Source organism: Felis catus, chromosome A2 (assembly GCF_018350175.1).
Source record: "Felis catus isolate Fca126 chromosome A2, F.catus_Fca126_mat1.0, whole genome shotgun sequence".
NCBI lineage: Eukaryota > Metazoa > Chordata > Mammalia > Carnivora > Felidae > Felis > Felis catus.
Window position 1 is genome coordinate 20464132 of NC_058369.1, and position 25133 is coordinate 20489264.

At 54.5% G+C, this 25133-nt stretch overlaps 1 protein-coding gene across 6 annotated transcripts in view; it reads left to right on the top strand.

Moving 5' to 3' along the window:
• TEX264 (testis expressed 264, ER-phagy receptor) overlaps positions 1–24595 on the top strand; it is a 33005-nt gene extending 8410 nt beyond the window's left edge. For 4 of the 6 annotated variants that reach the window (XM_045050849.1, XM_011291818.4, XM_019822284.3 and 1 more), the window contains 4 exons: positions 5001–5222; positions 18391–18559; positions 18730–18870; positions 22002–22595. In XM_045050849.1, coding sequence (XP_044906784.1) covers positions 5001–5222; positions 18391–18559; positions 18730–18870; positions 22002–22294 — 825 coding nt within the window. In that variant the 3' untranslated portion in view covers positions 22295–22595. Of the gene's footprint in view, positions 1–5000; positions 5223–18390; positions 18560–18729; positions 18871–22001; positions 22596–24425 lie in introns of those variants that run through there. The other 2 variants (XM_023249248.2, XM_045050855.1) reach the window with 2 other exon arrangements.
• Positions 24596–25133: the final 538 nt, after the last annotated feature.

A 25133-nucleotide genomic window follows, 5' to 3' on the forward strand; every position in this document is an offset into this window, starting at 1 on the left:
CCCTACCTCAGTTACCTGCGATGATTTTCTGCTAGATGGAGTCCAGGCTTTTGCTCTATAAGCAGTTTAACTGTGTGGGGCAGCCCTGGAAAGGCACACCCCCTCTTCTCAGCAGAGCTGTCTTTGGTAGGGAGGAGGACTGAGGTGTGGGAAGAGAGGGCTTTGGACTCTTTCTGAGTTTGAATCAAGGCCCCACTGCTTCCTGGAGTGTGATTCTGAGTGAGTCACTTGGCCTTTCCAAGAATCTCTACCTCGGGTTTTATTTCTCTAGGGACTAAGTAATAAGGGTAAGGCCCAATACCTGGTCCCCAGTAGATGCTTAGCACTCTTGCCTACCCCCACCCCCATGCCTCGTGCCACTAGGACTTTGTACTTTTGGGAACCCTGCTTGCCTGCCTCTGGCCTAGCCTCCTGCAGGTCGCCTAGGCCATGTGACGAGGTACAGCATAGAGAGAGTCCATTGTGCAGGCCATTCCTAGCCAGGGCCTATATCTTGGGCTTCCAGGTGCTGTGGGTTGTGTGGCACAGCTCTGGGGCCAGTCTGCCTGGGTTCAAATCCGGACTCCACAACACTACCTTGTTGTGTGGCCCTTGCTAAATAGCTTTGCTGTCTGGGTCTTAGAAACAGAATTGATAAAAGTACCTATTGCACAATGCTGTTTGGATTGAATGAGCTGATGTACAGAAGGCAGCAACCGGGGCAGACGGAAAGCACCTTGTCAGGTACCAGCTGTTGTTACGATATGCTTGGGACTGAAAGTAGGAAGGCCCTGAAAGACTTCTAGGTGAGAGTTCCCATAAAGCCCCTGGACCCCCCCTTTGGAGGTTGGCATCCTGCTGACTCCCCTCCCCTCCAGCCTGAAATATGGGTCCTACCCTCTGACCCTGATGTCTGTGTCACTCCCTTCATGACTAGTCCTAGCCCAGCTTTTGCCTTTGGGTGCCACCTGCTTGGGGAAGTTGGTATGTTGACCTGCAGCACCTCAGAGGTTAAATGAATCCACTGTTCACCCTCCAGCAATGAACAGCTGTGGCTGCTCTGTTCCCCTGGGGGGGGGGGGGGGTACCAGTGCAAGTGAAGGGCATTGTTGCTGTTTCTCCCCTTACTATGGGCAGCTCTGGGCTGGATATGCTGACCAGGGAGGAGTCAAGGCAGCCCTCCAGGCCTGAGATTGGCAAGCATTGCATCTCTCCTTGTCAGATGTTGCAGGTTATGGACCTAGGGCTGGCCATTTCTACTGACCAGCCATTGACCCCAAAATGGGCCAGCTGACACCATTTTCCTTTCCTGGATCCTGGAAGATAATCAGTCTTGTCCTGTTTCCAGTGAAGTCTTGGCCAGACAGGAACCTTCTTTTCTTCTTCTTTTTTTAAATGTTTATTTATTTGTTTTGAGAGAGAGTGGTCATGTGTGTGGGAGGGAGGGGCAGAAAGAGAGAGAGAGAGAGAGAGAGAGAGAGAGAGAGAGAGAGAGAGAGAATCCCAAGCAGGCTGTGTACTATCAGTCCAGAGCCCAACATGGGTCTCAGTCTCACAAACTTTGCGATCATGACCTGAGCCAAAATCAAGAGTCAGATGCTTAACTGACTGAGCCATCCAGGCACCCTGGGACCCTCTTTTCACTATGGCTTCACCAATAGGGTCAACCTGTTACTGCAAGACCTCTCTGGAAAGGGTAGTGGGGCCAATTTGTGTCCAGAAGCTTTAGATTCCAAGCAGACCACCCTCTTCTCCCATGCCAGGACTCAAGAGGCCTCATAGCTCTTGTTCTAGGCATAAGTACCCTGAGAAATGACTGCTACAGGGAGGAAAGGGAGCAAGCAGATGGAACTAAGAGGCCCAGGCTGACCTCCTAGGGCCGGGCCCAAATAGAGACATCGTATTGAACCAAGGTGGGTGGAGTTTCTAGCTATCAGGACATTCCTTTATCTTCTAGGCTCCTGACAACCTCAGTGGGCCATTCTCTTGGAGGTGGGCATGGGCTCTCTAGGGAGCCCAGGGAAGCCTTCCCCTGCTCCTAAGCCAGCTTTGCCATTCCCCAGCTAGTCTTAGGGCCTGTTCCCTCTTCTTGCTGGTGCCTGGTTCAGCTGCCTCCCGGCTCCAGCTTGGTACAGAGCTGCTTAGTAGTTGGTGGACTTACTGAGTAACCACTTAGTTTGCCCCTTAGCCACTGGCCAGGGTAGAACAGGGTAGAGGTGGTGGGTGGGGGAACAGGAAATGTCCTCACTTGTGGAAATGAGGGGTTGCTCAGACAGAAAGGAAGAACCTGTGGCTAACACACCTTCAAGATCTCAGAAGTCCTGCCTCCTTATTAGCTGCTTCCCTTTCCTTTGATGAGCATTCCTCTTTTCAAATTGGAGGAAGAAAAGTTTTGCTCATGTGCAGGGCCCCTGTGTGTACATGTGCGTGCATGTGTGTGCTGTTGCTGAGCACAGCCCAAGAACTTAATGTGTGGACAGGATCCTGGGCCATTTTGTCTAGAAGCCTAGAGTGGTGGGGAGAGATGGAGAGGCTGTCAGTTACCATGCAGCACAAGGTCTGCTCCTTTGGGTGAACGTTTGGGATCATAGAGGAAGAGCTGCTCGGCAGAGAGCATCAGAAGGCTTTGAGTAGGAGGGTTGAGCTGAGTCTTGAAGAATGGGCAAGAGTTGCCCAGGCAGAAGGAACTCTGGAGTAGGGTGAAGAAGGACACTCTAGGCAGAGGAAGTAGCTTATGCAAAGGCAGGAAGCATGGGAGGACGTGGCATGTCTGGGAAGCTGCAAATAGTTCTGTGTGGGCGTGTGCGGGGTTGTGGTGGGAGAGGAGGTTGGCAAGGTGGGCTGGGCCAGAACCTAGATTTGTCCCTCCCTCTGCCACTCAGATGCTCATGGGCACCTGCCCACCTGGGTTCTGGCCCCTGCTGGGGCCTTGGGGATGCAAAAAAGGAGTGTTAGGTGAGTGTGTGGACAAATCTAGGCAGTATTGCGTGGACGACGTAAGGCAATGTCTCATGCTGGGCTCGGGAATTTCATCCTAGAGCTGAATTGGGAGCCATTGAAAAGTTCTAAGCAGGGTGGTCATGGGTGTTGTGGTGCTTTTTGGGGATCGAGGAGGATGTTGAGCTGGGAGCTCCATGAGGGCTGCTGAAGTGATCCCAGAAAAGATCCTGGGACCCAGTCCCAGGTGGGCCAGAGGTGATCAGGTGACCTTCCATCCATTTCTCCATCTAACCTATATTGAATATTTCTTTTGTGTATCCTAAGTTGCTGGGGTCTGGATCATGGTGATTGGTATTACAGCAGGCACTGTTCCTTGGTCTGTCAGCAGGAGGCCTTGCTGGTATGTCCAGGCTCAAGCCTTTGGTGTGAATGGAGCAGTTGCACCATCTGTAGACAAAAGGTGGTACTGCACTTGCCTGGGTTGGGTGGGAGGAGTGGCCAGCTGGCTAAGTGGCTGCTTCCAGGTAGAGTTGATGAAGGCAAGAGTTTACAGCAAAATGTTGGGGGGGGAGGAGTGCCACAGAGCTACCCTGAAAGACTCCCCAGGAGGGTGCTTGAACCTGAAGATGGGCAAGGAGGAGCTACATTTTAAGAAGTTTGGTGAATGGGCATTCTCCAGGCCAAGGGTCACTTGTTTTTCCTGTATCATAGCTATTAATATAACCAACAACATTTACAGAGCACTTGTTAAGTTCTGTACCAGGATGAGCCCTCATATAAAGCATCTCATTTAATATGTCAATTCTGAAAGGAACTGGCACTCAAGAAACCAAGGGACTTATCCAGAGTCACACAAGTCAAGATTCACACCCAGTCCTGCCTCCCTCTAGAAGTCGTGGTCCGACCGCTGGACCATATTGCCTGCCAGTAAAGCCCTGAGCTAGGCTTGATGACGTAGCATTCAAGGGTGCAGCATGGGTGCCCTAGCTGCAGAGAGCTGTGAGACTGCATAGAAGTGAGAGCCTGGAGTTGATGCATGAGTCCCAGGCAAAGTGAGACTAGAAGGACAGAGCTAGGTTGATCAAAGAGAGGCAGAGCAGGGCTGAGAAAACCCTAGGACATTATTGACAGGGATTGGAAAGGGAGGGCAGAGGCAAGAACAGGTCAAAATGACTTCGTGGTGCTGGGAAGGTAGGCTGGGAAGAGGAGCACCTGAGGTAGAGGGACTTTGAATTTATGGGTCATTCACTGGGCCCCAGGTAGTGGGAGAAAGGGACCCTCGGGTCAAGGGAAATCTAGGATTGACAGCACAAGGTCTGTAATGAGTGTCTTAGATTCCAGACCAGATACCCCTGGGGGCATCAGGGTCTGGTATAGACTCAGGTGGCAGGAAATGAGACAAATTGGGACCCCTTGACGCCAGAAGGAAAGGTGAGTGCTGGGCCTTACAGGCCTGGATCAGGCCTAGGAAGTGTGTAGACTCACATGGAGCCCCACCTGCCTTGGGTTTATGTGAGCCAGGAGAGGGAGGGCAGCTAGGGAGGGGAGCAGAGTACAGCGATGTGCAGGTACTGGGGGCCCAGGGAGATTTGGAGGGGAAGGAGCATTCTCCAGCTGAGCCAGGAAAGGACTTGGCAAGTGTGGTCTGGGATGGGGGCATGGGTTGGAAAGGAGGTCCGGAGGCTCTGGTGTTGGTGGCTGGCCCTGCCTGAGGAACCCGGGAAGAGGATCTCACAGTTCCATCAGCAACCCAGAGTCCAGTGTGGTCCCACTTCCTGATCAGTGCTTCCTGCAGCCTCTCCACAGCCAGCACAGGGTCTGGCATGCTTGTTGGAAGCATAAATGAAAGGATGGATGAGTCCTGCAGCAAGATGCTATAGGCTGGGGCCATGGATAGGTTCTAGCAGGAAAATACTTCTCTCCGTCCTGGTATCTGGGGCTGTAGCCTGTTGGAACTGGTGGTTCTGCCAGGCCTGAGCTGTCACAGAACCCAAGTGGCAAGAGTTCCAAGAGCCTCCTTCCTTCGCCCAACACTAACACCCCTGCTCCCAACACTAACACTTCCTGCTCTTCCTCCCCAGGTACCCCCTGAGAAGTGCCGCTGTGCAGTGGGCAGCATTCTGAGTGAAGGTGAGGAGTCACCCTCCTCTGAGCTCATCCAGCTCTACCAGAAATTTGGCTTCAAGGTGTTCTCCTTCCCGGCACCCAGCCATGTGGTGACGGCCACCTTCCCCTATACCTCCACCCTGTCCATCTGGCTGGCTACCCGCCGTGTCCATCCTGCCCTGGATGCCTACATCAAGGTGAGAGACAGGCCTGGGGTATGCGTGTGCTGGGGGACAGCCAGTCCTGTGGGTGAAAGCCAGGGAGGACTGCCCAGGCTGGGAGGAAAAGCTGGTTTGGGGAGAGCAGCACCATGGGACCCCCATGGAGCAGGTGCCTGTAGAGCTAGGAATTTGGACAGAGGCTGCTGGCATCTGTCCCAAATGCCCAAGACCTTGTGGGTGCCAGAGCATCTACTGGGAGCACAGGGAGCTTGTTCAGAAACTTAGCCTGATCAGTTTGGCTTTGGCTTGGACCAGAGACATTTTTAGTTCTCAGGCCCCACTCCAGGCTCAGATGGATGGCCAGGTCTACCCTGACCCTTTCCTGATGGAGGCCCACAGAACAAGAGCCCTGAGGCTTCGGTGGCTGGCAGGCCCCAGGTGTTACTGTGTTGCCCCTGGCCCGGCCCACGCATGGGCTTATGCACCTGCTGCCTGAGTGCAGAGCTGGGGCAGTGGTGAACACTGTCTCCTTCAGTTCCTGACCTAGTCTTTAGCAACGCTGGCAGCCTGGCCTACCTGAAGGAAGGAAGAGAGCCAGATACTAGGAGAATCTGATGAGGGGTCTCTGTGTCCACAGAGATTTTTTGAAACTTTCACTGTTGCACATCCCTCCTCCTCTGAAACATTTTGTAAACTTGGGTATTAGGGAAATGGCCCAGTTGGGCTTGAAAGCAATTGCTTATTCATCCATTCAGCTTGAATTTACTGAATGTCTATGTGCCACGTACTGTGCTGGACACAATGTGAGATGCTGGACACAGTGGTAGATAGGTATTGACAGCAAGTGGTAGAGACAGGTAATAAATATCAGACAAGGGGTGTCCAGCTGGCTCAGTTGGTGGAACATGCGACTCTTGATCTCAGTTTGAGATGTCAGTTTGAGCCCCACGATGGGTATAGAGATTACATAAAAATAAAATATTTTTTAAAAAGATAAATGTCAAACAAAAATGGGATATGTGCTAGAAAAGAATGGTGAGAAAAAACAGGGGTCCAGCTTGGATAGAGTGGTTAGGGACAGCCTCTTGGAGGAGGTTACCTCCCGGGTAGAATCCTGAAAGAGCACTTGGAGAAGGGGTGAAGAAGATTCCAGGCAGAGCAGAGTGGGAGCATGGGTTTGATCTAAAGGTGGTGGGAAATCACTGCAGTGTTGCATCCAGGAAAATAATACATCATTTCTAACCACGTGTATACAGAATAAGCTCTCTCATCCTGGGCAGTGGGTACTGGGTCCCAGATCATATTGGCCAGTGGAGGTACTTAAGAAGCTGTCAGGATTTCTAGTGTGAATGGTGGTGGCTTGGACTTGGGCAGTGGCTGTAGAGATACAGAAAAGGTGGAGATTTACAGTCTATTTTGGAGGTAGAACTGATGGACTTGTGCATGGATTGGATGTGGAGAGGCTGGGGAAGGAGGAGTCACAGCAGGCTCCAGTCCCCTTCAGCCTGGGCAGGTGGACAGGTGTGTAGTGGTGCTTTTAACTGAGATGTGGAGAGCTGAGGGAGGACCTGGTTTGGGGGGTGGGGAGTGCAACCAGCTCTGTGGGCTGTATAGTGGGGGAGCTGCCTGGGAGACATCTTGATAGAGGCGTGGAATCCCCAGTGCCATGTGCAGTTTGGACTTCAGAGAGAATTGGGGTGGTAGATATGTTTAGGGACCTGAGCCAGTGGATAGTATACACCCTGGGGACAGTTCCTGGCAGCAAGGACTGTGCACAGAGCGCAGCCAGTGTGGCTAGGGTCAAGGAACAGGAGAAGAAAGTCAGCAGGAATTTGAATTTGGTGGATTTGAAGGAATTCGATGGCTTTGTTCTCTAGAGCAGCCTGGAGGAAGGGACAAAGCCTTGGTGATGGGTAATGGGAGCTCAGACAGTCTTGGTTAGGGAGGTGTAGAGTCTGGTGTCAGGGCTGGGGAATGAATGAATGAATGGGTCACCAGCTGTGGCCTTGGTGGTCAGGACAGGAAGAGAAGAAACAGGAGGGCTGTTGCTGTGGCAGGGCAGGAGCGTGAGGAAGACAGAGGTGGATTTCCTTTGTGGGCTGGCAGTGGCAGCTAGTAGGGTGCTGGAGGGGTTGTGCTTGCCTGGTGGTAAGTTGGACTAGAGGCTGAGGGACAAGGTGAGGCAAGAGGTGGGGTCGCTGGCTGGTGGTAAGGGCAGGAGGGCAGACATTGGTCCACTCAGCATGCTTCCCGAAGAAAGGCTGCTGTGTGGTGTCTCCAGTCCTGTCAGTGCCATCCTCAACCTCAGGATTGGCAGAGCACCCCCGGGAAGAGACTTTGTGGGTTCCAGACCTCAGAACAGGACATGTGGCATGTGGTGTGGTGGCGAGCAGCTCAGCCACCAAAGCCTTTTCCTGGCTTCAGGGGTTTATTTTTAGACACCTTTGTCCAAATTTCCCGGCCCCTGACAGCTTCACAAGTTGCCTGGTTTTGACGTCACCTCTTTGATGAAAGCCCTTCCTCCTTCCTCCTCCCGTGGGAGCCTGTTAGCTGTGCTCTGGGCTTCATTCTCCTGGGGTGGGGGCTGGAGCAGGGGGCTACCATTCTCTTTCTTGCCTTGGACGAAGAAGCCAGGGGTGTAGGAGAGAGCAAGGGGCTTCTCCAGGGATGTCTGTGAGGCACAGTGCTATGGGAGAAGAGAGATGCCAGACTGCCCCCAGTAGAGGCATGGCCCAAGGTGCTCTGATGGTTTCTGGAGGCAGGGGTCACCTCTGCCCCTGTGTTTAGCCTGATCTTGTGTCTCAGGGAGCACATCACATGAAATGAGGAAGGGGCTCAGCCTGTAGTGGACAGGGGGGGTGGCCCTGTGCCTCTCAGCCTAGGAAACAGAAGATAATTATAAAGCTCCCTCCCACACCTGCCCTCTTCCCCCACTGCCCTGGGACCAGAGAAAGAAGGCTGCTAATGAGACTATGGGCTCTTCTGACTGTCCCAGCTCTGACAGATAGCTGCCTTTGTGTGTATGTGTGTGTACGTGTATGTGTGCCCTTCTTTTTCTCCGCCTCTCTGGCTTTCAAGATCTGAGGCTGGGTTTGCTGTGAAGGTGTTTCAAATGGAATGACAGCAGCCATCGGCTTTCTGTTTCAGGAGAGGTGAGGGAGGCCAGTAGTTGTGCTGCCAGAAGGATGGAAGGAAGGGCTTGGCAGGCTGGAGCAGGGGGCAGGGTGAATGGTCTCAGGGTTTTGGGTGAGGGAGGTGGAGAGCAGGTGCTGTCCTGGCAGTTGCAGATGTTCCTGAGGCTGGGGCAGGATTGACCTCATGGGACAGAAAGGCCCTAGGGGTCACTGTAAGGACCCAAAGATGAAGCATTTGTCAGGTTTCTGTGAGGATTCTGGGAGGATGGATAGATCCCCAGCTTTGTGGTCTGTGTAGCAGCCCCTGGCTCTCCGGCCAGCCCTCCCCACCTTGGCAGCCTGGCAAGCTGAGCTGTAAGGGCTAGAACTCTGCCTTTTTTCACATAAACCACCGGGAGGCCCTAGGCAGAGCAATCTGGGACAGCATTTGTGCGAGGGATGCCTGGGTACCACGTGACTATTGTTTTATGTGGAAGATGCCCCAGCTTTGTCAGGCTGCTCCACCAGAGTCCAAGGAGGTGGCCTCAGGACAGGAGGAGACCTGTCCCAGGAAGTGGGGTCTTTTGGCAGCTGCAGGAGGAAACTGAACTTCCCTGAAATTTCAGGGCCACCGAAGAGTTGGGGCCCAAGTGTCAGCCCAGAGCAATAGGCAAAGGCTCCCAGATTCACCACAGGGTAGAACCAGTCTTAATGAGTGTTCAGGGAATGCTTGGGGCACATGGAGCGGACCAGGACCGAGTGAGAGGCCTGGGGATCCCATGTGTGAGACTGTGTGTGAGAAGCCCCTGAGCTCAGTACATGGCTCACAGCTATCTGAAGCAGTTGTTGGGGAGGTCACTGAGAGTGTGAGACTGCCCAGCCCAGTCCCCCTGTGCCTGACTACCTCTCAACAGCATCCCTGATCTTCATAATCCCCCTTCCCCAAGGTTTCTGCTTTCTAGGAGTTTTCAGGGGAGGGTCCTTGTGATGCTTGGACATCTCCTGAGTTTAGGGAGACAAAGGGCATTGTCCATGTGGGAGCTGGTTGGCTGGGTAATACAGGTAGGCCTTGGAGGTCAGGTATTGGCTCTTTCTCCATAGAATTGTGGGGAAGCTGGGGCAGATGGGGGCGGGGTGGATATAGTGAGCTGGTTGTTTGGGGGAGTCTTGGTGGTAAAGTTTTGGGACAGCTGGGTTGATGGGATTGTCTTACTAGGGGTTTAAAGTAGCAGGAACCCCAGACCATAGCTCTCAGACCTCTTTGGGACAGGAGTCTAGGGCTATGCTTAGGTGCCCCTGTGTCTTGGCAGCCAGGGGTAGGGGACTACACTTGGTCCCTTACTTGCTTCAACTGGAGTAGCTCTTCCTCTGGGTTTTAATGAACCAGATGATCTTGTGAGCTTTTGTTTGGAGGAGGACATCTAAGGCTTAAGTGGTTTGAAAACCTCTGTCCTTAGAGAGGGACATAGCTGGGCAGATGCCCCCTCTACCCCTGGCCAACTGCATGTCTGTTGCAGATCCTGAGGACGCTGTGGCAGCTGCAGTGTGAGTGGAGCTGGGAGGCGCCTGGGCTCATCCCAAGTGCAAGCCAAGGGCAGCGCCCCCAGAAGAAGCAGTTGTTTCTGGGGAGCATGACTGACTGGGAGTTGGAGCTGAGGCGAGTCCTGCAGTTCTCCCTGGGGTGGTGGTGACTGAACTCTTGAGTGGTAGATGATCAGATGGTGTCACAGAGCAGCCAGCTGGGGACTAAGGAACAGGGGCCTCAGCAAGGTGCCTGCAAGAGTGAGTTGGTCTGTTGAGCTGTGGGAGTCTGTTGCTTCTTCCTAGTAGCATGGTCAGCCTGGGGTCCTCTCCAGTGGCTCAGAATCTTCTGTATGTGTTTCCACTTATCCTACCTGGGTAACCTTGAGGGAGTCAGTGCTGGAGGCGGGCAGGATTTGAGTCCACTCTGGGGCTAGAACACTAGTGTTACTCCACTAGTGTGGAGTAACATGGCCCAGGCAGTGGGAATCTAGGTGAGGACACCCCAGTGGGATGTGAAATTTAGGGTAATCGCTCTCTGTGCCCATCACCTTTGCTGAGCAAATGTGGGAGGGTTCCTAGCTTTTTTTTCAGAATTTATTTACTTTGAGAGAGAGTTGGGGAGTGGCAGAGAGAGGGAGAGAGAGAGAGAGAGAGAAAATCCCAAGCAGGCTCCACACTGCCAGTGTGGAGCCCGATATGGGGCTCAAACCCACAAACTGTGAGATCACGACCTGAGCCAAAATTGAGAGTCAGACACTTAACCAACTGAGCCACCCAGGTGGCCCTGAACTTTATTTTTAATAAGGGAGGCTCTCTTGGCACCTCAGCTCAGTTGCTTACCTCAGCAGTTATTTACTGAGCCCTCTTTTATGCTGCATTGTTCAGGGGATGGGGGAACCAGCTAGGAGGCAATCGTAGGGTCACAATCAAAGCTGACATTCCCTGGAAAAGGGAGGTTACCCAAGGTCAGTGGCTGAGTCCAGACTGGATGCCCTGGGCCGAGTATCATTCTGATGGTTTTGTGCCTTTTGCCACTTAGCCTCATCCATGAATGGGGCTGGGCCCAAGAGGTTCAGGACTTGTCATGAACTTGGGATACACTTGGGATGGTCCCCAGAGTGAGCATGGGTTGGCAGCAGTGTGAGCCAACATCTAATTGACCCTCTTTCTGTAGTAGGTGGGCAGTCAGAGCTGAAGCTACTGGTCTGGAAGTCAGCTTGGAGAGCCAGAAGCAAAGGCAGGAAGAGCCTGGCTGCCCATTTGCCCAGCAGGTTCCCATTAAGGAAGACCTTCGCAGTTGCTCTGGGCACAGGAAGCAGCTGCTGCAGGTGCCTTATTGGGCCTCATATCCTCACCCCCAGTGAGGTGGAGACAGCTCCATTCCCAGGCTTCCCTTACTGAGGCTCACTTGCCGGTGCTGCCACCTGCACTCTCAGCAGTGCCAGGACCTGGGGCTGAGTGACAGGCCCCAAGAATTCTTTCCTTGCCCATTTCCCCCAGTCACAGGGTTTAGGCATGCCCAGGGCGAGTGGGGTGGGAAGGGGAGGGATGGATTCACTAGGAAAGGCAAAGCAACCTTTGGAAGGTGGTGGCATTTAGGCTTAGCTTTGAAAGAGAGGTAGCATTTCCCGAGGTGAAAAAGGAGGTCAGGCAGAGTCACTGATTTGGGCATGGCTTATAAGTACATTGTGGCTAGAGTGCAGGGGAGGAGCAAAAGTTCGGGCCCAAGAGATGAAGCTGGGTCCTAAATGCTCCAGGCAGCCACTGATAGTGTCTGGGCAGATGAGTGACAGCATCCAAGCTGGGCTTTGTAACAGGACTTCAGCACAGAGATGGGGAGGGAGAGCTGGAGGCCACATAGCTGAGCTCTGAATGACACTCTACTCCCAGATGCCCTCAAACCAAGAGAAGCCCCCTACCTTATCAGGGCATGGCTTCCCTGACTCCTCTTAGTGAACTCCCCCTGGAGGCTGGTACCCACAGGAGGCCAGGTCTCTCCCCTCTGCTGGCCTAGGCCCTAGAACCTGTTCCTCAGTCTCTGGCTTCACCTCTTTCCCCTCCCCTACCCCAGGGCTGAAAGCACAAAGCCAGCCTTTGCTGGGGCGGGCGTGGGAGCCACTACTCTCGAAATACCAGCTCAGATGTGGTAGCTTGGCAGTCCTCAGGACCCTGGGGGCTGAGGCTTGTCTGGATGGTGCTGTGGGGTTGGGCTGTCACCAATCCAGAGGGAGTCTTCTTCCCTAGGCAGATGGGATTTACCAAGGAAGAATTCTCTTGCTCCTCTCCACAAAGCTTGGGATTCCAGGAATGAGGGAAAGGGGAGAGATTTTGAGGAGGGGGCTTGTCATCCAGAGCAGAAAAACTCTGCCCTTTAGCAGAGCCCTCAGATAAGGAAGTTTAGCTGTCTGATTATACAGATAGGAAAGCCTAAGTCTCCAGAGAAAGGGCTTTCCTAGGGGGTGGGTGGAGGGCAGAAGTCAGAGGTACCAGTTAGAGATGAGAAATTCAGGACCTCCTCCTCACCTACCTCCCCTCCTTCCCCCTCTCCTCTTCATCCTTACTTGCCCACTTGTCCTTCCCCTCTGGCACTTCCTGATGTCTCTGGCTCCCAGGTGGTTGGCTTCATGGTTCCATCTGCACCGAGCAGCCTTCCTGCTGCTGGATAATCAATCAATAACATATTTGTCAGCTTGTGAACCTTACAGGGCTCAAGGTCCTTGACTGCACAGATGCTTCAGAGAATGGCTGGGTCTTGGAGAGGGGTGGGATGTGGAGCCTGCCATGGTAACAGCAGCATCTGGGAGGCCGTGGCTCCCCTCCCATATTTGGGAGGGAGAGTGGGGGGGATCCCAGGGCTGAGCTTCCAAGTCTCCCATAGGGTCCTCACCCTCGGGCTCCCTGCCCCCTGGTCCTACTCCACAAGGACCTAAGAAGGCCAGATTGGGACTGAGCTGGGGTTGGAAATTGGCCTTCTGGGCCCTGGGAAAGGGAAAGGCTGGGCTTGGCTGCAGGGTCAGAGGCTTCCTGGTTCAGATGGGAACTAGGGTGCTTAAGGGCCTGGGTCTCCTGTGCCTACTTAGAGGGAATCACCCTCCCCTGCTCCTTAGTGCCCCAGTCTGCCCTGGTCTGATGGCTGCCGAGGCCCCCTCTTGAGCTGCCCAGGAAGCCTGGGTATGCAAGAATATGAGCAGAGGTGTAAATTGCATGGCAAGCTGTTGGCTCTGAGGTGAAAATGAAAAGTCTTGAGGCAGTGGCGCCAGCAGGCACAGCAGGCTGGGGTGCCAGGCACAGCGCCCTCCTTCCCCACCCTACTCTCCCTCACACCATCCCCTTTTTGCAGTCTTTCCCAGCTTCCTGCCCAAGCCTGGCTCCTCTGCCAGCCCCTCCCTTGCCATCTGGGGGGCTTTCAGGTAGACATGACCCCACAAAGCCTTCATCTGTTGCTTCCATTATGTTTTCTAAGTAGCTGACTGGTGTACAGAAAACTGGGCTTGGCTGTTTTGTTAATTTTGTGATCTTAACATTTGTGGTAGTTTCTCCAATTGACTCCTTTTGAGTTTTTCAAGTATATAATTGTCCTATCTTTCAGTGATGGTGTTTTTATTCACCTTTTCCAGTTTCTCACTTCTTTTAGGATCATCTGTTCCAGTCTCTTTATTTTACAGTTGGGAATATTGAGACCCATAGAGAAGCCATCTATTCATCAATAGCTAGGCTCTGGGTTCTTGCCTGGAGCTCTCTCTGCCACTTCTGCCCCTTCGCTCCCCTCCCTGGCAGCTCCATCTCACTCTTTGTCTCCTTTGCCCATCATTTTCATAGCTTCGAGCCCTCCTGCTACAAGTGGCGGGGGGAGGGTTCTCACCCACCCTTCCGCAGGCTCTCCCTGGTGGCACTGCAGGGACCCCAGAGCTATCTCGTGCTATCCCCTCCCACTCCACAGACAGGTTTAGGTTCTGGGCCAGAGGCTGTTGGGAGGCCCGGTGGGGATGAGAGACAGCCAGGGAGAGGGAAGTTGATGGAAGTTCCTGGGCAGAATAATAACAATGTGCCACATTCTAGCTGTAGCAGCGCCTGCTGTGCCTCCCCCATCACTTTGCACGTGTGATGCAGACCAGTTGCCTAAGGGGCCTCCAGGGTCTGAGCCCCCATTTGTAGGGAGTGCTGTGTGCAGGCGGGTGCACATTGGTGCCTGTGTAATTAAAAATGAGCATGCCTCACTTCACCCAGTGAGGAGATGCCACCACCTCGGGTGGGATGCAACAGCTGTTTGCTGGCATTGTAGCTGCCCAGCTGTCCAGCCTGGAATGGAGGGATGGGTAGGACTGGGCAGCTCAGGGTGAACAGGGAAGCTCAGAGCCCCTCACCCCAGTGAGGCAAAGGGCTGTGATTGGGTAGAGACAACAGAGCAGAACTCATCTTTTTCTGGGGCTCAAATGCAGGTGGGAGATGTGTGAACCAATCCTTGACCTGTACCCTTTGCCTCATCCTTTTGGGGATTTGAGTCCACCTAGCTCTGAGCAGACCCAGCATCCAGGCAGGTTGGGAGTGTGATCCAACCTCAGTCTCTACCTGGACCTGACCTTTTCTGCCCCACATCCCCTTCCCACATCTAGCCAAAGCCAAGGGCATGGGTTGGTTGGTGCCCAGATGAGAGTAGTTCAGGTCTTCTCTCTTACTCTCATCCTCCCCTCTCCTGATGCAGTATGAACTACCAGGGGAAGCACTGCGGGTGGCATGGGGAAACCTTGGCCCACCATGACCATCTAAGCCTCTGTAGGAGCCCTAAGCTGCATGGGCCAAAATCCTTGCCTTCCACCCACCCAGTAATGAGCTCAGCCTGAGGTGAGAAGGGAATATATGGTGTGTTACCAAGGTAGCTGAGGCAGTAGCACCCTGGCAGCCTGTGTACACCGTTTCTTCCCTTGTTTATCAGCACCCCTAGGGGGATGAGCCCATGTCAGTGCAGCAGTGGTATTGGAGGAAGTGCCGTTGACAGGTCTCCTGGAAATCTCTGCATTATGGGTGGTGTTCCAAGTCCCCCTCTTGTTTCTTCTATGAAAAGCCCAGGTGGGAGGTAAGCCTTGGAGATGTGTCTGAGGAACTAGAACTCCTGAATCCAGTTTCTAGCAGTTCCTGGTGGCCCCTTGGCATAGTGACTTTTTTCCTATTAGGTGGGAAGGATTGTGGATGACTGCATCTCTCCCTCCAAGGAGAGAGACCTTGTGGTCTCCTTGATTCTGTGTGGGAGTGAGTTGCTTTGGGTTGTGGCTTCATCAAATAGCCGGTGGCTTCAGTGGCCAGAGTAGATTCCCCTGTCCTGTTGATGCTTCCTGGAGCCTCTGGCTATCTGGGCTGTGGGAGGGGGTGTGCCCAGGGCTGGAAGGACACCAGGCCCATCCAGGCCCCTTTGCCCAGCAGTACCAGTCAGTGTGGCATTGACTTGGTGTCCTTGTCCCTTGACAGTCTGTTCTCCAAGGGCTCCCTGGGGCTAGCTGAGGGAGAGGCAGCTGGTCTTGCCTTTCTCCAATGATTTTCCAATATTTATCAGCTCATCGACATGCATCCCAGGTCACAGCTCCTTCTGTGTAGCAAGGACCTGAGAGCTGGCCCATGATTTACCCTCTCTTCCCTCAGAGGCTCTACCTGGCTGCGGGGGGGGGGGGGGTGGGGGGGGGGCAGGGCAAGGCTTGTCCTCTGCCTAATCCGTTAGGGACAGGGCTTATGGCTAGTCCTGTCCCTCATCCCCCAGCCCCAGTTGGGCTCATTATTGCTCTGGGGACAGAACATGGAGGGGGGCTTGAGGAGAGGCTACAGGGACAACTATAAACCCCTCCCTTGCCTATGGGCCTGAGTTGGAAGTTTGCACCTTTGCTTTCCTCCTGCTTCTCTCCTTTGCCCCGAGTCTGAATTTTGACAGGACCTGGCATGTGTTAAAATGATTTGAGGCTGAGCCGTCAGTGAGATTTTTAATTAGCTCCCTGTCTCCTTCCACCAAGGAGGGCCAGGGGCCCCCAGGTGGTGGGGGGAGGACCAGGCTGGGTTTGGGTGGGAGGCTGCCCCTCCAGGGGCCTGGGGGCAGGCATGGGCAGCTGGCACTCCTTGTGTGGGATGCTATAAGGAGGGAGAGCTGGACAGGGAAGGAAGGGCTGTGTAGCCAGGCCAGTTCTCTCTCTCTCTCCTCTGTCTCCCCTGTTTCTCTGTTCTCCCCGATGGCTTTGAGATGAAGGCGACGGCAAGGATGGAGGATGCAGTTTCCATGGCAACGAGGCTGTCCACAGCCAGGCAACTTCAGAGCCGGGCTCTCCGGAGGAGGCAGATGCGCAGAGCAGCCACAGAGCTGCCTCTCGCCTGCCAATGAGGGGGCTGGCAAAGCAGGTGGTAAGGGTGGCTGCCTGGTACTGCCCACCCTGATGCCCAGCCTAGAGGGGAGACTGAAAAAAGGACTACTCTCTCTTATCATCCCTGTTACTTCCAGAAGGGAAGCCAGGCAGGTGGTTTGAATGTTGACAAGAGTTGGCGTAGGGTTCCATTGTCCCTGGAATTTCTTGGTGGGCACAGACTCTTGTTCCTGGGAGCATCTCCCAAAGCTAAAATTGTACATCCCTTGAGATATGGACCACCAGGTGGCTGATGACCACTCAGCAGATTTCCTCTGCACCTTTTGAATACCCAGAGCATGGGCATGTTGGTGAAAGCTATGCCCTGATTGGTTTCAGGGACCTTTTTCTTCCCTCTAGCTACCAAGGAAGGACTTGGACTTTCTTCAGGGAGACCCCCCCGACCCTGGGCTTGTGACATGGCATAGTTCACTGAGGGGGGCTCAGGTTTGGCAGACGCTCCCAGTGCTGGCATTAGAGTAACCCCCAGAGCCTGGTAGCTCCTACTTCCTGATGTCGTGTTTTTGTTCGTCCTCCTGAGGACCAGGGCTGAGTGAGTGTGTGGGTAGCTGGAAAAGCAGAGGCAGCCATCAGTGTATGTGGAGATGGGAGGAGCTGGGCATGTGGACTCATGAGGTAGCATGAAGAGCACCCAGATTGGCAAAAAATACTGGACTCAAACTATTGAAAATAATGACTTTCCTTCACCGACCCTGCAGTGTTTGAGCACATGGAGACTTAGGGTGCAGGGCCTTGCCCACATTACCCATGGAGTCAGGTGAGGTGAGCTGCAGGTGGACCTTGGCCAGGCCACCTACTTACCCTGCGGGGTCCTAGACATACCCTGTCCCTTCTGGCTGCTGGACTCCCTGGCTGATAAACCTTCCAGGCTCACTTTTCCTCTTCTCTTTCCCTGGGGGGTTCATTTTTACCCTTCTTCACTGCTTTAATTGGAAGGGGTTCCTCAACCCTAATGTTGGCCAGGGAGGTGGACAAGTGGAGTCCTAGAGTGGCTTCTCCCTACCAGGCAATAAGTCTTTCATTACTGCTAAGTGGAAGGCTCATTTCAGAGCTCATGATGAGAGCCGGGCATGTGCTATAAATAGTCGTGTTGTGAAGGCTGGCGGGTGAGCAGTGATAGGGCAGGGGCCTCACAGTCATCTTAGTGGGTAATTGCACTCCATGGCAGGAAAGGGGGGCAGGCTGGGGAGCAAAATGGGCTTGACCCCTGTTGTGAGTGTTTCTGAATGCCTCAGTGCAGCTCTGGCATGTGTCTTTGCCCCCTTCCACACACACTGGGGGTGGGGAGATCTTTGGGTTTTGTGTCCAGGCAGAGGGGAGTAGAGTGCCTGTCTCAGAACTTGGGGCCCTATAAACTGGTACTTCGGCTCCCTGGGGAATTGGGGTGATGTTCGGTGCTAGTTCTACTTGTCCTGCCTGCCCCTCCAGCCTAGGGTCTGCCTCTTTCACCTTGGCTGAAACTCTGGGAAGGTGCTAGAAGGGGTGGGAACCAACCATATCTGGTAGCCTTGAAGGTTGGCATAGACCTGACCTGGTAGGGGAATGGGAGTGCAAGAGGGGTTTAGTTGGCCGGGAGCCCCTGTCCAGGGTTTGTCAGTAACATGTCTGCAAGGGCAGGAGCTGGAAGCCTAAGGGTCAAGGGCAGTGACCTTTCCTTTCTGATATCTCTGGGTCAATCAATATTGTCCAGGGTGGAGGGGACGTCAGGGCCTGAGGATCCTAGGATGGGAAACCTAGCAGGTCACAGCTTGGCTTGGCTTGGGTGGCTGGGGCCACAGTTCATGGTGTCCCTGTCCCTGGGGTAGTCTGGGGCGCTAAGCTTCATGGCTCCTTGAGACCATTGCTTTCTGGAACAGTCTTTTGGTTGCAGGCATACAGATAGGACCAGTGGTTCCAGGCCCCTGGATTCTTTTAGCACCTGCCCCAGGGTGTTGTCCAAAGGACTCCTGTTCGTTAAACCACTGCCTCCTGGAGTATGGGGCCCTGCTCTTAGGGTGCTCTGTGTGTGCCTCCCTCAGCAGAGGTTTGGCACTTGGGGGAGATTGAGTTAGGAGACAGAGCCAGACCCCTGGGAGGGAGTGCACAATCGACAGTTCCTAGGGCCTCTCAGGGACAAGTGGGTCAGAAGCCCCATAGGTCTTATTCCACCTTTTGCCACTTTCCAACAAGGGGCGGAAGCTGTGTGCCCACCCTCGGCTAGAGATCTACCAGCAAGACCAGATCTATTTCATGTGCCCACTGGCACGGCAGGGAGACTTCTACGTGCCTGAGGTGAAGGAGACAGAGCGGAAAAGCCGAGGGCCCGCAGAGGCCACTGACGCCCAGATGGATGGCACAGGTATGGATGGTGGGACCCTCTGTGGAGCCTCTCCCTGGACATGTGGGGCATGGTTTAGGAGACTCCTCCATGGCTGGGTTGGCACTGTGGGTGTCCAGGCTAAGCTTGACAGAGGTGGAGAAAGAAGACGTGCCTACCCCGGACCCACATGCAGAATTGCCTGTTTCCAGATACATGGATCCATGTAGATGTGGATTCACACATGTTACCCCTGGCAACACAGATACAAAGACCCTGCCTGGATTCCCTTCAGATGCAACAGGGAGTACCCTTGGAAACTGAGCTCACAGACAGCTGGATGCTCATGGGAGGTAGATGCAGCTGTTTGGGAAAACCATCACTTGGGTGGGGCTCATCAGGGAGTAAGCCTGGCACTGGATCTGGAAGGTACAGAAGGGAACAGGTTGTTCTCCTTTCCCCCGGTATGGAACCCAGCCAAAAGAAGGATGCTTTCTCCCTTCTGAAGAGCAGCCAGAGAGCATGCAGAGGGCAGCCAGAAGATCAGTGCCTGCCCCTTCCACCAGAGCCAGCCTTCATGTCCCAGGTCCAGGCCAGCTGGTGGTTTGCCTGCTCTCAGCCCCCCTCCCTTCCATCACCTCTGCGACCCTGGGCTGTTCCCAGGAGCAAGGGGGCCTGCTGGTAATATCCTAAGGAATCCAGCCCTTGTCCATGCTCGTGGAGCCTTGTGTAATCGATTCTGGAGGCCCAAGACCTGTGGGAGTGGTACAGGGCTGGAGAAGAGCAGCTGTCCCTCTCTCTTTAGATTTCATCTGCCCAGCCAGTCTTCCATAGCCAAGGTCACCCTAGAGTGGTGTACGTTGTAGCAGGGGGTTGGGGTACTGAGAGTCAGTCTCCACTCCCTAGAGGCCGTGTCCAACACAGTTAACTTCATCTGCCACTTAATTATCTCCATGGGGCACTGCTCCACCCGCCTGGTGGAGCCCAGCAGACATTCTTCAGTGCCCCTACTGTGGGCACAAGACATGGCACAAGGTCAGCAGGCCCAGGCAGTCCCCAGGGAAGGAAGGGGGAGTGCCTTGACCTTCCTTCAACCTCCCTGTGCTGCTTACACCCCACCCCCACCCCCACCCCGTCCTTGGCCCACCCACCCAGCTTCTCTCCCAAACACTGCCTGCCAGGGGTGTTGAAGGACTGCTTGGCACCTGCTGCAGCTGGCTGCAGCTGTGGCTCCCACGCCCCCAGAGCCTTGGCCTGTCCTCCCCACTAGCCTGCCTGCCCACTCCCTGGTGGGGGCACCAAGGGGTCTGCCCACCTCTGACAGGGTCTGCCCTGACACCCAGGGCAGACTCTGAGCATGTGTCTGCCAGGTGCATGTCATTTGCATGGCAGTGTGTGCTGGGTACTTGGCTGCCCAGGGCTTGGCCTGTCCCTGCCTGCCTCCCCACTGGGGCCTCCACTTGGGCTAGGAGGTGAAAGGGGATGATTAGCTGCCTTATGTCTGTTATTACATTGATGTATTATTTAGCTCCAGAGAAGCAATGAATATTTGATCTCCCTGCACTGGCTATGGGCATTGGAGGAAGGAGGGACTGGGGTGAAGGTGGTAGCTTCATTCCCTGCCCCAGCAGCCCTAGAGACTTAGGTGCTGTTCTTCCTTGCCAGGCCTCCTGTGCCCTGGGACACAGGCCCAAGACTCTGGAAATTCCTCTGGTGCAGACCTTGGTAGGCCTAGAGGGATGCCACTTCCCTGCCTTGGACTCATTTGCCAGAAATGTCCCCAGGGGCTGTCCTTATCCCAGCATACTGGGCCCCAGCCTGAAGGGGCCTCCCTGGGCTCCTTCCTCTGATCACCCCTAGCCTAGGAGCTGGGAGAGGGAGGAGGAGGCAGCTGGCAGCTAAGCAGGCAGGTTCCCATATCCAGATCCCAAGAGAGCCATTGGGTAAGTGGGCTGGTGGAACATGACAGTTTAATGGGGCCTGGGGGCCCCATTTCATTTGCTCTTTTCAGGCCTACAGCCCCTGGTGCACTGATTATCATTTAAGGAGTGACTAAGAGGCTGGAGTCCTGCCCCAGAGTCAGAAGGAACCACCCATAACTCAGGATGTAACCCAAGGTCACTCATGGATGCCTCTATTCTGGGCGTCATGATTGGGGCCCAGCCAGAAGAGGGCCCTGGACCAGAAGCCTGGCACTTCCAGGGTCCCCTTCACCTCTGCCAGTTGGCCCAAAGGACATCTTCTCAGGGCCAAGGGGACTGGAGAGCGGACTCCAAGTCTCCCCATCCTTACGCTAGTCCCCGTCTGAGGCACAGTGTAAGTTCCAGGCCAAGTCCAAATGCCAAGCATTCCCCAGCTGCTCCTAGCTCGGGGCTCCATCACCATGGAGACAGGATCTGGGGAAGTTGGCCCACCCTTCACCTCTGTGATGTTTGACAGCTACCCCTCTCCCTCTCACATAGGAAGGGAGACATATCAGCCTTCTCTCAATCTGGATTCTTACACAGCAGGCCTGAGCTCTTTGTCCCTCCTTGCCCCCTGCCAACTGTTGTCAGTTTCTCTGATCTGGGGAGATGAATTGAAGGGTTGCTCCTGAAGAGGGCAGATGAAGTGTCTGCTTGCCTGCAGGATGTGTTAGGGGTGGGAGGAACAGACTGGGAGGGATCTGAACCATCACCCCTGTCTCAGGGCTCTCCAGCTGCCCTCAGAGTGCTCTTCTGGTCCCCTTCTGCTGCCTTGTAGCTCAGGAACCACCAGTCATTGGAGATATTTAAGGGCTCCTCTGGGATGACCCATGCATATGGGAAGAAAGCCTTTAAAATGCTTTATCCCAGTACCCTCCTTCCTTGCAGCTGGTTTCCTAGGACTTCTCCATCCCACTCCTGCCCTAGCTGCCTCCTCAAATCAGGGCTCTGTGGGCCAGAGGCTGAGGCCAGCTGCCTTCCTGGATACAGCTGCTCCTTGGGGAGCCCTGCATGGGGGAGGGGACAAGAGAGTAGGCCTCCTGGTCCATTCTCCTGTCCTCATGCCTTGTAGGCACTGTCTGTAGCTGGCCTTGAACAAACCTTTCTCTAAGCCTGAAATGGGGGGTGGAGGAGGGGACAGTACTTGAGTCTTTTTGTTCTACCCTTAGCTCCTCACCTCAGGGCTGAGTGGTCCTTAATGGACTGTTGGGGGTGGGGGTGGGGCAGCAGGCTTTGTGGGCGTGCTGGGAGCTGTGAGGCTATTTCAGGGGAGGGAGAGGAGTGCACAGCTGACTGCCCTCCCCCGCCCTCTCTTCCTTTGCCCTGTCAGTGCAGCCCTGCTCAGGGCAGAGGCCAGAGGCCAGCTGCAACGAGTCTCCTGAGCCAGGGCCCGCTTTATTATTCATGAGCACACTATGTATGCTGGATTGCTGAACAAGTGATAAGGCCTCTGTCCTCTCCCTGGAGGAGGGGAGGGCATGGGGGTCCTAGCTAATGTGTACTCCCTCTTCCTGGTCCAGGAGCTGATACGATGAGTGACACGAGTTCTGTAAGCCTGGAGGTTGGTCCTGGCAGCCGGGAGACTTCAGCTGCCACACTGTCCCCTGGGGTGAGCAGCCGTGGCTGGGACGATGGTGACACCCGCAGTGAGCACAGCTATAGCGAGTCGGGCGCCAGTGGCTCATCCTTTGAGGAGCTGGACCTGGAAGGCGAGGGACCCCTGGGAGAGCCAAGGCTGAGCCCTGAGGCTGAACCCCTAGGGGCTGCCAAGTGGCCCCGGGAACCTAGTACCCCGGAGAAGGGTGAGGAGTAACCCTAGGCTCATACCCTCCTGGGGTGCAATCGCTAAGGAACTGAGCAGACTCTCCAGCCCTCTTCCTCCTTCACCTCTCAGGCCCAGGCTGGGGCCTGGGGCCTCAGGGGGACCTGATTTCCACTGCCCTGGGCTCTAGCTAAGCCTTCTACCACACTTTTGGCTCCCAGGGCCAAAGGAGCCAGGGACTGTAATCTGCACCCAGACCCCGGGGCTACTGCCCCTCTGACACCTTTTTTCAGATTCACATTGGAGCTTCCAGAACCAGAATAAAGCATATAATTTTCTTGTTTCACCTGGATTTGGGCTGTGCATTTGTGTGTTTGTTTCACCCTGAGAAGCCCTGTGCAGATAGGTTGGGGGTGGGCAGAAGTACCCCTAGCCTGGGGAGAGGAGGGAATATGTCAAGGTACCCTGGGGTGAGAGGAGGAAGCGGGGTATTGAAGGCCCTCCACTCCCTGCTCTGTGGCTCCAGTTGACAGCTGCTTCTCCGTTGCAGCAGCCCCAAAGGCTCCCCAGGCTGCTGGGAAACAGGCAGAACAGGTCAAGGGGAGTAAGGGCCAAGCATGGGGTGCCCTTCGGGGCCCAGGAGTGGGGAGCTCACAGCCTGCCTTTGCTTCCAAGGGATGCCTTTGTATCTGTAGCTCAAGTGTGCCCATGCTCATGCTGGTATCTAGTTAGCAGGTGAAGACATCCCTGCTGTGCCTGCCAGTGTCTGTGTACCTTTGTGTGTAACTGCACACACATGCACACATGCCTTTGGCTCTGTGTGTGTAACTAAGGTGGCTCTGTTCATGGTGGTCTCAGGTGAAGCTGTGCCCAAGTAGGCATTAGGATGTGATTGTGGCTGAGTGTGGCTGTATTTGTGTGGATGGCTATGTGGTTATATGCATATGGTACTGTGCTTTATGTGTCTTAACTATATGTGATGGTACTGACAGAGGTGTGAGACTGGCTGGCTAGGAGCATCACTGTGGGGGCTTTGTCCATATACATCTATCTGTGTGTAGCTGTGTGTCTGTGTACAGCTGTATTGTGTGTTCACATGTAAAGCTATGTGCTTTTCTGTGTGTCACATGTAAAGCTATAGGTCAGTGCATCTGTGTCTGTGAGTTTAGCTATGTATGTGTAGATATGTCCATGTGTATGGTTATATGTATATGATGGGGTGTCTATATATACAGCTGTTTGTCTGCATGTAAAGTTATGTATTATGGCTGTGTGTACATCTGTGCGTATAGTTGCATATACTTCTCTGTGTGTGGCCATGTCCATATATACAAGTCTGTAAGGCTGGGTGTCTTTGTGTGCACGGCTGGGAGTGGTGGCTGCAGAGCTGGGTACATACATGTGGACATACATGCATGTCCATGTGCTGCAGTGGGACTGTGTAGGCCACTTCTGTGGGCCGCATAATGGGCCTCTGGGACTGGTGCTGTGTTTAAAGCCCTGTGTCTTTTGTGAGGCTGTCTTAGTGAGGGGGGCAGGGATTGCTGTGTGGTCCTCTTACCTCAGCACCCTGCTGCTATCAACCCCTCTGCTCCAAGGGCCCAGCTCATCACTCACTTACCCCAGGCAGCAGTTGCTCTGAACCAGCCAGAGAGGATGAGAGCAGCCAGGGCTGGAAGACAACATATCTGTCTCCCCAGCCTTGTCTGACAGCTCTGAACCCTCATTCTGCTGTCACCTCACCTACCTCCCATTAGCAATGGAGTTTGTGTTTGTGTTTGATGTGTGTGTTTCACAGCCATGCTCTTTCCAACCCAGTGGGGGTACTGGGTTTCTGCATCCTGGGATAAAGTCTATCCTTTCTTGGTGACACCCCTCCCCCCTAACTGCCAAACACACATGTAGGTGCATGTGCCAGAGGGACCTGGGCTTGGCATGTGCTCATTAGCATGTGTCTGAGCTAGCTTTGCCTCTGCTGACACCTGTGGAAGAAAGGGCAGTGCCAGGGGAGCAGATATAGGGATGCTGTGTGCCTTAGCACCTAGTGTGTGCATGCTTCATGCAGGCTCCAGGGCTAAACCTGGGTGTGGGCCCCCTCCCCCGAACCCTTCAGCACAATCAGGGGCTGCAGTTTATCCACCACCTTCTACCCATGGGGGCGTCCTTCTCCATTCTGCTGCAGGAGAGAAGAAGAGTCAAGAGCATCTTCTCAGAGCTGTCCTCCCTCTGCTCGGGCTCCAGCTCCTGTTCCCTCCTACGCAGCAGCCAGTTTCAGGAGCCTACTCCCCACCCCTCCTCCCCTCCCAGATCCCCTGCCAGCCCCAGCATGTCCCTTAGGGTTGACCCTAGTCACTGGCTCTGTAGCACCCCCCACACACCCCAGGTTGATATATCTTTGCCATAAATATTTGTATATGAGGGTGGGGATTAGTGGAGGTTGGTGGGGGAGGAGGTCAGGGCGGGGTGTGTGTAGGGGGTGGATAGCAGCTTTAAAGGTCATCTGCAGGAAGAGGAGGCCCCATTCTCCTCTGACCGCCCCCCCCCCATCTCTTCCTCTAGTGACTCAGGCCCCAGCTCTCACGTAGGGCCAAAGACATATGCCCCTACCCCAGGCCTGGCATGTGGACTGAGCTGCAGTCTGTGGATGGAGAGAATGGATGTGAGGACAGGGAAAGACTCGTCGCAGCAGGCTAAGCTCTCTACCTATCTCCCACATGCCCCCTTACCTATCTCCCAAAGGCACCTTTGGACCCTACGGCTAGCCCCTCCGCTCTCAAAGATGGAACGCCATAACACTGTGCGCACCTCCTGGGGCTCAGTGACCTTACCAGCCCCGTGTCCCTTGTCCCGTGCCCGCTGCTCTGTGGGATGCAGTCTGACCGCGGGGTAG